Source organism: Thamnophis sirtalis, unplaced genomic scaffold (assembly GCF_051295495.1).
Source record: "Thamnophis sirtalis isolate CommonGarterSnake01/CBP01778 unplaced genomic scaffold, rThaSir2_p1.2 scaffold_10, whole genome shotgun sequence".
NCBI lineage: Eukaryota > Metazoa > Chordata > Lepidosauria > Squamata > Natricidae > Thamnophis > Thamnophis sirtalis.
Window position 1 is genome coordinate 37,640,972 of NW_028261390.1, and position 12,222 is coordinate 37,653,193.

Genomic DNA, 12,222 nt, shown 5'->3' on the forward strand with positions numbered 1-12,222 from the left:
GTTTGGAATAAAAAAACTCATTCTTATGGGAGAAAGGATCACAATAGGAACTGACTTGAGTATGGGAAGAAATAGCAATAAATAACGGCCCAATTTTGCAATGGTCATAGTCAGTTCATTCTAGAAACAGAATTAGTTATATGAAAGTCTTTGATATAGATGTGTATATACAATTAGTACTGTCTCCTACAGATTAATTTTTACAAGTCACATTTGCTCTAGGTCAGTGGTTCCCAACCTTTTTTTGCCATGCCCCCCCTAAGCATCTCTAAAATCCTGATGGCCTCCCTGTGACCTATAATTCTTACTTTACTCAAAAAGTGAATTCTAGTCACATGGAAGAAGCCTAAAAGGCCATTAACTTGGTTTAAACAAGGTTCAAATTGCCCCCCCCTCCCCGTGGGGTGTGGGCCCCACATTGGGAACCACTGCTCCAGGTTGTACAAAATAGGTGGGGAAGTATAAAATTTTAATGAAACAGAAAAATACTGAAAAGATACATCATGGGCATGAACAATTTTCTTCTACTTATTAAGTATCCCTGCAACTTGTTTTATATAAATAAAGTAAAATTACATTACTTGTGGACATTATTAAATGCAGCAGCGCCTTAAACAGACCATTATTTAAATAACAAACAAATCCACTAAGATTTTTCAATTGTGCATGGTATATGGATTGAATTCCATTTCTTCCTTCAGGGGTGTGCTGACCATTGACAGGACAGTGATTATTCCTCAAGGGACTTAACATATGTGTCCTCAAGACAAGAGTTACCAGAACTCACTTTTCTGTTTGCTGGAGAAGGTACAGTACTTGATATATGATGCAGTTTGCTGAGAACAGGCAAATGAGAAAAGCTCTCCAATTTGTCAGACGATGAAGGGTAGAACCCATCTACGCAACACACCAATGGAGCCAATGCTGTCTGTAATCTTTCATCTATGCTAAGATCTATTCCATCCAGCTGAAGGATAGTTGATTTCACCTGGTCAATATATATGCAATCTGGTCCAGGATTTCCAATAGCTTTGGAAGAACAACCTCCTGCTTCCAGCAATACACTCAGAATAAAATGCTTCTAAAAAATACAGGGAAAAAATATATTTCTGCTAGTGCATTTATTATACAGAGAGAGAGAGAGAGGGAGAGAGAGAGAGGGAGAGAGGGAGGGAGAGAGGGAGAGAGAGAGAGAGAGAGAGAGAGTTTGGGGGTAAAAAAACTTTTTCTTGTTTTGTAATCTAAAGACAAATGAAATGGTCTATAACATTAATATAAATAAACTATATAAATACACTTCTACTTCTGTACTAGAATATGGGATGCATTTGTGCTTGTGGGAATAGCTGATAAGCCCTCCCCTGTCAATCTTATGTAGGTGTTTAGTATATAGATTTAGTGACCATAACAAGGACCAGCAATTTGGTTCTCATATGAAGCAGTCGCTAAATAAAACCAAATGGTGCTTGTTTTAATTCAGCTTCCCTTTGCTTTATAGTCCTGAGAAGTTTATAAATGCAACAGTTGTCACAGTATTATTTTATCATCATCACAATTGTGAATAGTTGCTAAATGAAGCAGTCGCTAAACAAGGTCAACCTAGATACTTGAAGCAACATGAATAGACAAGAAATGCTAATTTTTACTACTATACAATACAATAGCAGAGTTGGAAGGGACCTTGGAGGTCTTCTAGTCCAACCCCCTGCCTAGGCAGGAAACCCTATACCGTACCAGACAAATGGCTATCCAACATCTTCCAGTGTTGGGGCATTCCCAACTTCTGGAGACAAGCTGTTCCACTGATTAATTATTCTAACTGTCAGGAAATTTCTCCTCAGTTCTCAATTGCTTCTCTCCTTGATTAGTTTCCACCCATTGCTTCTTGTTCTACCCTCAGGTGCCTTGGAGAAGTTTGACTCCCTCTTCTTAGTGGCAACCCCTGAGATATTAGAACACTGCTATACTATTGTATAAAGTATTTGATGGATATATCACAATATGTCCTGGTATGAGCAAAGAATCGCCCCTTGAAGTATGAAAGCAGTTACATTTCTCTTGCAACACATTTTAAAGGCTTTTTCCAGTTCTTGAATCAGTTTAAAAAAAATGTACATGTAGTCCTTGCTTAACAACTGTCCTTTTAGTGACCACCTGAAGTTATGACAGTGCTGAAAAAATAACTTTATGACCGGCCCTTGCACTTATGATAAGGTAACCAGACGTCCCGCTTTCAGCGGGACAGTCCCACTTTCTAATAATTTGTCCTGCGTCCCGCGGCATTTTTAAAAAATCCCGATTGTTGGCAAGTAAATTTTGGCAAGTAAATACATTGTTTGCTGGACACAGACTGCAGTCTCTGTACTCTGCAGAATGACCGTGGAATCGTGAACGAAACCCCCTCCAGCTAATCGCAAATGGAGACGAATGCTGTTTGCCTTATCAGTCAACGCTTGCTGGCTTTCCATTGGATTTGGAGGCATCACCACATAGCCTGGCGTCCATCACGCGTTGATGACGTTGACGACTTTGCTTGGGGGAGTTGTTTGTGACATGGTAGAAGGCGGAAGCGATTGCCGGACACGGACTGCAGTCTGCAGAGCAGCCGCACAATAACGATTGAAACCCCCTCCAGCTAAACAGGAGTCTTGAGGTGCAGCAGGGCAGCAAAGTGACTAGGTTGAGGGCTTGTGGTGGCTCAGGCTTCCTGGAGCAACTATTTAGAGGGAACATTGCCCACAGCCGCCTTCACACAAGTTTAAGAGGGCTAAATTTCTCTCGCTGGGTGGGGGGGGGGAGGGAGTGATTGGCTGAAACTCGCTGAAAGAAAGTTCCATGTCTTTCTGACCCGTGTGATTAATTCAGCCTCTGAGATAAACGTATTGTGTGAAAGCAGCTGGCTTCCCTTCCTCTCCATCATCCGTGCTTCGATTAACACATAAAAGCCCACAAGGGGTGGGGGCTGGTCGCGAACCAAGAACGAGCTAACTAAGCCGAGCGTGGGTTGCTCTGCAAAGAGCAACCCACACTCAAAAGAAACAGCGGCAGTGAGCCTCCTGCCTTCGCTTTCTACCTCTCTGCAACGAGGTAGAAAGCGAAGGCAGGAGACTCACTGCCGCCGTTTCTCTCGAGGCTACCCACCTGAGGCTCGCATTGGCAAATCCAGAGTGGTGCGGCAGTGATCCTAAACTCCCACCTAGAGCTACTGTGCCACAGAATCCAAATGCAAGAAGCAGGGTCTGTTTCCTTGCGCATCTCTCTCTTTCAAAGAAAGCTGATGAACTCTAGCAAATTATGAAGACAGATACTTGCAGGGTGCGAAAATTCCAGGTCGGCAAGGCGGCAGCATACAGCAAACTATTTTAAAGATTGCTGGTGCTTCCTGGTCATTTTTAACTCAAATATAGTAAGGTGGCCTTAACATATCGCATGAACAGCAGGTTCGCGGCAGTATTATATGCCTGTGAATTGGAATACATGACATTAAGTTTAGAATTGTTTTATTTGGTTATGCAATTAAGTATATTTCCCACTGATAATTTATAATGTCTTCTAGAGTCATCCCGTAATAAATTTGAAAGATCAGTAATGAGTATGGGTTTATATTTCTTCAAAATTGGGTGGATGGCTCTGAAGGCTTATAATTCATGAACTTAATCTTTGAGCTTTAATCCTCCCTTCATTCAAAAGCTCAAAGCAATGAACTTTGAACTCCCTTCTAATTTTCCCTGCAGCAACCACCCTGCAGGGTAGGTTGGAATGAAAGAAAGTTAATGGGGGTGCTAACGGAGGCTAGAGATCCTCAAATATTTGAAGGGATACAAGTAGTGTTACCTGAGGCTCTAAATGTAAACTTTTACTAAACCAGAGAATTCTGAACAATAATTCTCAATGATTCTGAATTCTGAACAATAATTCTCAACAATACTGAAAAATGATATCAGAGAATGTTTTCAGATTCCTGTTTGGTTTTCACTAGGGACATAGTCTTTCAACAATGCCATGATTTTATCCTTTATTTTAGGTTATTCTTAGCTCAGGTTTTAAGTGTTTTTAGCTTATTAATAATGGTATGCTAAAATGCTATGCACACATTCATAGAAAATCATTAAAAATGATGTTTTCTTTATAGTGCTATTGTTTAATCACTACTTTTAAGCTTTCTTTGATGGAAATAATTATATTGATTGATTGAGGGCTAAGAAATGGATAACAGATCCAATATACAGAGTTTTATTTTTTGGCCCTAAAAATATTGTCACTGAGGATAGTCAGTAGAAATTTCTTCATCATTGCTATTGGCTTCAAGTAGCAAATAATTAAACATGGTTTTTAGTGTACTTAGTTAGCCAAAGTTGCCTTTTGCAATTGGCTATCGGTAATCCTCGACTTACGACCAGGATTGATCCCCCAATTTCTGTTGCTAAGGGAGATGTTTGTTAAATGAATTTTGCAACCTTTTATTGCCATATTAAGTGAATCATGGTGGTTGTTAAGTCAGGAACATGGCTGTTAAGTGAATTTGGGCTTCTCCATTGGGTGACCAGATATCCTGCTTTTAAGCGGGACAGTCCTGATTTTTAACAATTTGTCCCCCGTCCCGCAGCGTTTTAAAAAAGTCCGATTTTTTTTTTAAAAAAATAATCAACACCCCCCCACCCCGTCAATGGTGTCCCTCTATACCAATGTTAAAGTCTGGTCACCTTAACGTATGACCACTGCAGCATCTTTACAGTTATAGGACCAATATTTAGGCACTTTGCAACTGGCAGGCATTTATGAGCATCACAGCATCCCATGATCGATATTTGCATAGTTCACAGTTGGCTCCCAAAAAAAGGGTCAATGGAGTAACTGGCAGTACAATTGCAAGTTGTGGTTGCAGGATCTCTCACTTAATGCCCATTTCACTTAGCAATGGAGTTGTCAGTTCCAATTGTGGTCATTAAGTAAGATTACCTGTACATGCAAAGCTACTTCACTCATAGGCAGAGTAAAGAGTTATCTGTGCATGTGCTCATGGAGGACCCATCAGAAAAGCTATAATGAGTCTTCTAGAGGACATAAATGCCTTAATGACTTCAGGAATGGTACTCCGCTTGTCTTTGAAATTCTCCGCATCCCTTTGAAATATTTTGCACGGCATTACGTAGACACTTGAAAGTTTGGCATAGGGTTATATAGATAGAAATTTTTCATATTCTCACTATAAGATGCATTGCATCAATTAGGAATAGCAAAGACCAGAGAAGCAATGTTCATGCTATAAAAACCTACCAAGCCAACAATGAGTAAGAAGTATCTTGCTAGGGGTTCTTGGAATCCTTCATATGAAGTTGGAGAACCCTGAATATGATGTTGTGGAAATACTTCTCGCCATATTACTAACTGACCAATTCGCTGTTCTGCTGCTAAGGGCAAAAGGCAATAATGTCTGCTGTATAATGAAATATCAATAAGATCCTCCTTTGGCAAGTGACTACTAATTAAATATCCCTAAAATAAAAACACAGACAATACATTATTATACAGCCATGCAGTAGTTTGTTTTTAGAACTTCTTACGTTGTAAATTTACATTAGTTCTTTTTTAAAAAAAAATCCAAGTACTACATATTGTCACAAAACTCAGTCCAAACCAATTGAGTCATAACAAATTTAAATTAAGTGCTGTCATTTTTACTGAGAATGGTAAATTTGATCCTAATGTATAACTGCCTATAATCTTCAGATAAATTGAGTTGACAAATTAAAAACTATTATTCTATAGAGAAATCTCAGAAAGGCAATAGGTTTGACAGTAGATACATAGAATAAGACACCCAAACCCACCTATGTGTTATTATAGTTATTGTGACTTAAAAATCTTTTTTTCCTCGATTAACATTTTATATATTAAATTTGGCTTTTTTGTTTGAATATAATAAATTTACCAGAAAGCAGAAAAGTTTGCAAAAGCTTACCTTATAGAAGAGACACGAGCCTAAAAATGTATACTGTCGTCTCACATCATAGTAATCTTCAGACTATAAAAAGAAAGACAATAAATTTTGGAATTTAGCTGATCCAATATGTAGTTTTAGAATATTTAAAGAATAGAATACTTCTAATTTTGCCTTATATACTTGACCAGCAGGATGTATAATTTGACACAGAATATGGTGCAATATATTCCAGAGAAGACACCAACTGTACAGATACAGTGAACATGACTAGGACAGAGTCTGATGTGTTTATCTGTAAACTTGTATAACTTTGAAAAAACTTGAGAAAGCAGAAGGCACTTCAGGATTGTGAGCTCAGCCACCTGTTATAAGATCCAGGTCCTGCTCTGGGTCTATGTGGTGACATCTACTTCTTTAAAGGATGGCATTATCAAACAGGCTATAGTGTGACCCTTCCAAGTGATTGATTGCTAGACCCAATGATTTTGGAGAATTTCTTTTTGCTCTCCAACCTTTTTAGTTGGGCTTCAGTTGCAGAAGATCTTGGAAGTAATTCATTATCTGAACCATGTTACTCAGATTTCAGACCAAGTGGAGACAGGAAATGGTTGTGCTTGTGAATGACCTGGACCAGAGCCAAGATGAGGATATGATGTCCATTTTTATACTCCTTAATTTCTCAGTGGCTTTCTATACTGTTGATCAGTATTTTTTTTTTAAAGTACATTTTATTTATTTCATTTTCATTTTCATTTTATACAATCACTTATATACTGTGCGTAACAAAAAAACAAAGAGAAAAAAATCCACCATAAAAAAAAACAAAAAAAACCCCCAACATGACACTTCAATCCCCCATACACCCTCTCTTCTCCCCCTCCAACTTTCATTTCTCCCCTCCAACATTCCCCTCTTCTACTTCCCTTCCCCCTCAGACATCTCCCCCTCCCTCCATCTCACCCTCCTTACATTCCCTCTCTCTCCCTCTTTACTTCTCCCTCCTCTTTCCCTCTTCTCCTCACTTTGGTGTATCCCTACAATTAATCTATTCAGTTTGTTTTTTTTAAAAAAATAAAAGAGAAAAAGAAAAAAAAAAGGGGAAAAACGAGCCGCAGTATACAAGTGAACTCTTATTGTTCTAAGAATTGAAACTGTAATTCCACCCTCCCCCCTCCCCCCTATAATCCCCCCTCCCTAACCCCCTTACGGCTTCGCAGGTCCCATACCCGGCATAATTCTTTAACAAGCACTTGAGTATAATAAAGCCAGCTAACTTTAAAATTAAAAAATAAATAAAAGAAAAGCCAAAAAAAGAGAGAATAGTAAAAAATAGAAAAGAAAAGAAAAAACACACACACACACAAAAAGAAAAGAAAAACAAGAAGGGTCAATAAACCCACTACGTTAACACAGCTTCCCATCATCTGTAAATCTTAAACAATGTAGCTCATTCCAAATTTCGGTTATTTTACTACTTGCAGGGTTTCAAACTGTATTAGAGCCAGGTAAGTTAATCAATTAGGGTTCCCCAACTAAAAGTCTCATTGCTTTGTCTATCTATTCAGACCTTTAATTTATCTCTTTTTTATCCGAATATCCAAACCTTTCTATAAAACCATTAAACTCAAGTACTTCTTTCATTTTTCATTTCCAACATCTCCCTTTCTATCCTTACCCACCTCCACATGTAAATTTTTTACCTTCCACCCTGCCTTTATCCATATCCACATATATATTTTATCCGCGTCCATTGCTCCTCACATATTTACTCCACCTTCCTGGAGACTCTCCGACCAATCTTTCTTGACCTTATATTGAAGTAGCAACTCAAACAAACATCAGCTTGCATTCTAGCCCCAAGTAGTCTAATTAAGCTTTCGCTACCCTTCCCTCTCCCACGCGCCTCCCAACTCCGTTCGTCCCTGACCACAACTCAAAAAGATCGCAATCTCCGCTCTCCTCGCCTAGGAAAATAATTCATGCGCAGTTTGAGCTAGAGTTCAAACAAATCTTATATACAATATGTGTCCACAATCAGCAACGCTTCTTTCAGTCTCCATGTCTCATCATCGATATACAACTTTTCCATTTTATCCCAGACAGAAATCATAAAGTTTTAAGAACATCGCTAAGTCTTTATTCTTTAGTCTTCTGCCCTTCCGGAAGAGGAAAGCAACACCCTCCGCCTTGTAGCCACGTGTCTCGCTGCTTGTCTTCTCCTTCTCCTTGTCTCTCTCCAGGTCCGGATGAGTCAGGAAGTCCCGCCTTCAAGGTCTCGTAGTAAAATTCTCGGGCTTCACAGACAGAATTAATACGGTGTTTTTGGTTGCCAAATGTAACTGTAATGCCAGCTGGGACTTCCCATTTGTATGGAATCTGAGAATTTCTGAGTTCTTCGGTTAAGAAAGCATACTCTCTCCTTGTTCTTAATATTTGAGATGGTATCTCTTTAAAAACAATCAAGTCCTGTCCATCAATTCTCAACCTCTTGCTGTAAAGCCTCTGTATTATCTCATTTCTGGATTCCCTTGTGGTAAAGTATATAATTATGTCCCTCGGAAGCTGTCGCTGTTTTGCTACCCACGAATTCTGGCGGTAAATTCTTTGAATCTGCCAATCAAAGTTAAGTCCTGGACTTCCCACCAAGCGGCTAAGAGCCTCAAAGAAAATCTGTTTCAAATTCTCCTGTTGGTTTTCACGCAGTCCTCTAACTCTTATTGCGAAGGCAGTCTTATTATAATTTATCATGACAAGTTGTTTTTGAGCATTTTCAATTTCCTGTTGTAACGTTTGAATTTTGGATATCAAATTAAGGTTAGTTTTTTCCAAAAGTTCCAATTTGTCCTCCGTTTCAGCAATATAATCTGTCATGACTGTCATTACTCCGATCATATCCTCCTTTGCCTGAGCAATTTTAGCATCAAATTGATCATATAAATCCGATATCAGTTGATTAATTTCCTGTCTAAAATCATTAAGCGTTTTGAGAAGAAATTCTTGTGTTAACAAATCTCCCGTGGAGGGTGTAGGAGGCAAGGGTAGCGGCTTCATAGCAGTTTTTTGAGATATGTTATTAAGGAAGCGCTTCTGTTTAGATTTGGGAGCCATTCCAGAGTAAAAATAAAAGACAAGCAATCAAGCGAGCCAAGAATCAAAGTCTCTGCTCCCCTCAGTTAATCTTTTAGCAATTAGTACGGAGAAGCCTTCAGGAGGGTAGGGCTGACTAAGTACGTCACATCAAACACAAAAGCTACAAGATCGCCATCTTGTGACGCAGCTAAAAAAAAAAGGGAGCCTTTTGCGAAGTTGAAGCTGGTATGTTAGATAGTAATGGAAGAAATTCCTCAGGAATGGTCCCCGCCCGGATTGATTTTTAAATAGCTTAGCTTTGTCCTGGGGGGGGGGCAATCTGCCTAGGGCTGCAAAAAAGGCAGCGCGGAAAACTGGCCGGAGTAAAGGCTCAGCTAATGTTGAACCTCTTCTCCATTCACAGCAAAAAAAAGCTATGAATTACAAAGAGATCCTAACGACTGACCTTCTCCCTGCCCCTTTCTGCCAGAAAGGGGAGATATCTATAGATCTTATAAGATATACGAACCAGAATCCTGACAGGAGCTTCGTTGAGCTCCCGACGGCGGCAGGCTCCTCCCCCCGAAGCCCCACTGTTGATCAGTATTGAGGAACTATTTTGTGATGATTCTTTCCTTGTGCTGGATTTCAAATGGAGTTAACAGGAGGCGAGATTGTGTCTTTAGCCTCTCACTTGTAGGGTGCAACAAGTCTTGATGCTCTCATCCCTTTTGTTTACCATTTACAATACAATAGCAGAGTTGGCAGGGAACTTGGAGGTCTTGTAGTCCAACCCCTGCCTAGGCAGGAAACAAATGGCTATCCAACATCTTCTTAAAGACTTCCAGTGTTGGGGCATTCACAACTTCTGGAGGCAAGCTGTTCCACTGATTAATTGTTCTAAGTGTCAGGAAATATCTCCTCAGTTCTAAGTTGCTTCTCTCCTTGATTAATTTCCACCCATTGCTTCTTGTTCTACCCTCAGGTGCCTTGGAGAATAGCAATAGCAATAGCAGTAGACTTATATACCGCTTCATAGGCCTTTCAGGCCTCTCTAAGCGGTTTACAGAGAGTCAGCATATTGCCCCCAACAATCTGGGTCCTCATTTTACCCACCTCGGAAGGATGGAAGGCTGAGTCAACCCTGAGCCAGTGAGATTTGAACCGCTGACCTGCTGATCTAGCAGTAGCCTGCAGTGCTGCATTTAACCACTGCGCCACCTTGGCTCTTAATAGTTTGACTCCCTCTTCTTTGTGGCAACCCCTGAGATATTGGAACACTGCTATCATGTCTCCCCTACTCCTTCTTTCTATTAAACTAGACATACCCAGTTCCTGCAACCGTTCTTCATATGTCTTAGTTTCCAGTCCCCTAATCATCTTTGTTACTCTTCTCTGCACTCTTTCTAGAGTCTCCACATCTTTTTTACATCGTGGCGACCAAAACTGAATGCAGTATTCCAAATGTGGCCTTACCAAGGCATCATAAAGTGGTATTAACGCTTCACGTGATCTTGATTCTATCCCTCTGTTTATGTAGCCTAGAATTGTGTTGGCTTTTTTGGCAGCTGCTGCACACTGCTGGCTCATATTTAAATGGTTGTCCACTAGGACTCCAAGATCCCTCTCACAGTTACTACTATTGAGCAAGGTACCACCTATACTGTACCTGTGCATTTCGTTTTTCTTGCCTAAATGTAGAACCTTACTTTTTTCACCATTAAATTTGAATTTCATTTTATTAGATAGTGCCCAATGTTACATGAACATTGATTACATGAACCGGGGGATTACATGAACCGGGGGATTAAAATGAATTTATCATCCTACAATTCAAAATTATACTTATGACTGTTATATAGGCCTAAGAGTTTCACTCCATGTCCTTGCAGTTAATAACAAGATTTGCAAATAGAAATTTCATACATAAATAACCCATTTGTTAGAAATAAATATTGAAATGTTTTTTTAAAAATCATCTACATTTTTTCAACCAAAACATGAATGAATGGTATTCCATTTTTAAGACAGTACTTCACCTTATTTTTGTTCCCAATTCCTATAGATCCAATTCTTATTAAGCACGCTGTAGTTTGCAGTTCTCCTTATATTTTATCCCTCCTCTGAAAAAAGTAGGAAATGATAGTAAGAAGGAACAACTACTACGTGGAATTTGGATCTATGAGAAAGAAGATGAGATTTTCTTTTGTGTGGCCCTCTTACTCATAGTTGATACTCTCTCTTTGAACCACATGACCAAACTAAGAGTAATGAAAAAGAGGAGGATAATGATAGGAGCAGACTCCATTGTAGCATTGATGAGCCACCAGTGATGACATCCCAATTCTGGCTCTTACATGTATAACTGGCATACCACTGAAATCAGCAATTTTAAAGTAATTTATCTACTAAATAATGAAGAACTGACATAAATGCACAAAACACCTGATTAAAAATAAAGGCTTTACCAATTCTGCAAAGTCTGCTGCCTCCAGGTCACTCAGAGCTGCATCAATTTCTACCTAAAATACATAAGTAGAAAACGTTCATATATATTGATATATGTTTGTATATTTTGTGTTTTCCTACTCCCTATCTTTTAACAGTATTACTGTGGTTATTTAGTGCAGTGTTTTTCAACCACTGTGCCGTGGCACACTAGTGTGCCGTGACATAGTATAAGGTGTGCCGTGGGAAAAACACTTTATATATAGTCAATATAGGCACAGAGTTAAAAATTTTTAACATTTTCTAATGGTGGTGTGCCTCGTGATTTTTTTCATGAAAAAAGTGTGCCTTTGCACAAAAAAGGTTGAAAAACACTGATTTAGTGCTTTATTATTTATTATTTTAATGTGCAGTTTTAATATTTGTAAGCCACTAGAGTCATCTGTGGACATTAATTAATTAAGCAAGCAAGCATGACTTTTGTTCCTGTTTTGAAAAAGCTTCTCAATACTGAACAATATCTTAATATCACAACTACATTTTTCAATCCAGAATAATTAACAAATGAAATGCCAGCAAGGTGTTGGAAACTACTGTAAAATGGATCAAAAGAAAAATATACAGTAATTACAGATTGCTTGTTTTTACAGATAAAGCAAAAAAGATTATACTTTTTAGGCCTCCAATACAATGCTTAATAGAAGACATTCACCCTCTTGCTAATGAATTACAAGGCACAAAGTTTCCTTGAAACGTGACAT

At 38.9% G+C, this 12,222-nt stretch overlaps 1 protein-coding gene across 5 annotated transcripts in view; it reads right to left on the bottom strand.

The window, feature by feature from the left end:
- INTU (inturned planar cell polarity protein) overlaps positions 1-12,222 on the bottom strand; it is a 33,706-nt gene that overhangs the window by 4,385 nt on the left and 17,099 nt on the right. For 4 of the 5 annotated variants that reach the window (XM_087724403.1, XM_087724404.1, XM_087724402.1 and 1 more), the window contains 4 exons: positions 11,482-11,535; positions 5,963-6,025; positions 5,278-5,496; positions 788-1,081 (listed from right to left, as the gene is read on the bottom strand). In XM_087724403.1, coding sequence (XP_087580529.1) covers positions 788-1,081; positions 5,278-5,496; positions 5,963-6,025; positions 11,482-11,535 — 630 coding nt within the window. The remainder of the gene's footprint in view (positions 1-787; positions 1,082-5,277; positions 5,497-5,962; positions 6,026-11,481; positions 11,536-12,222) is intronic. The other variant, XM_087724405.1, reaches the window with a different exon arrangement.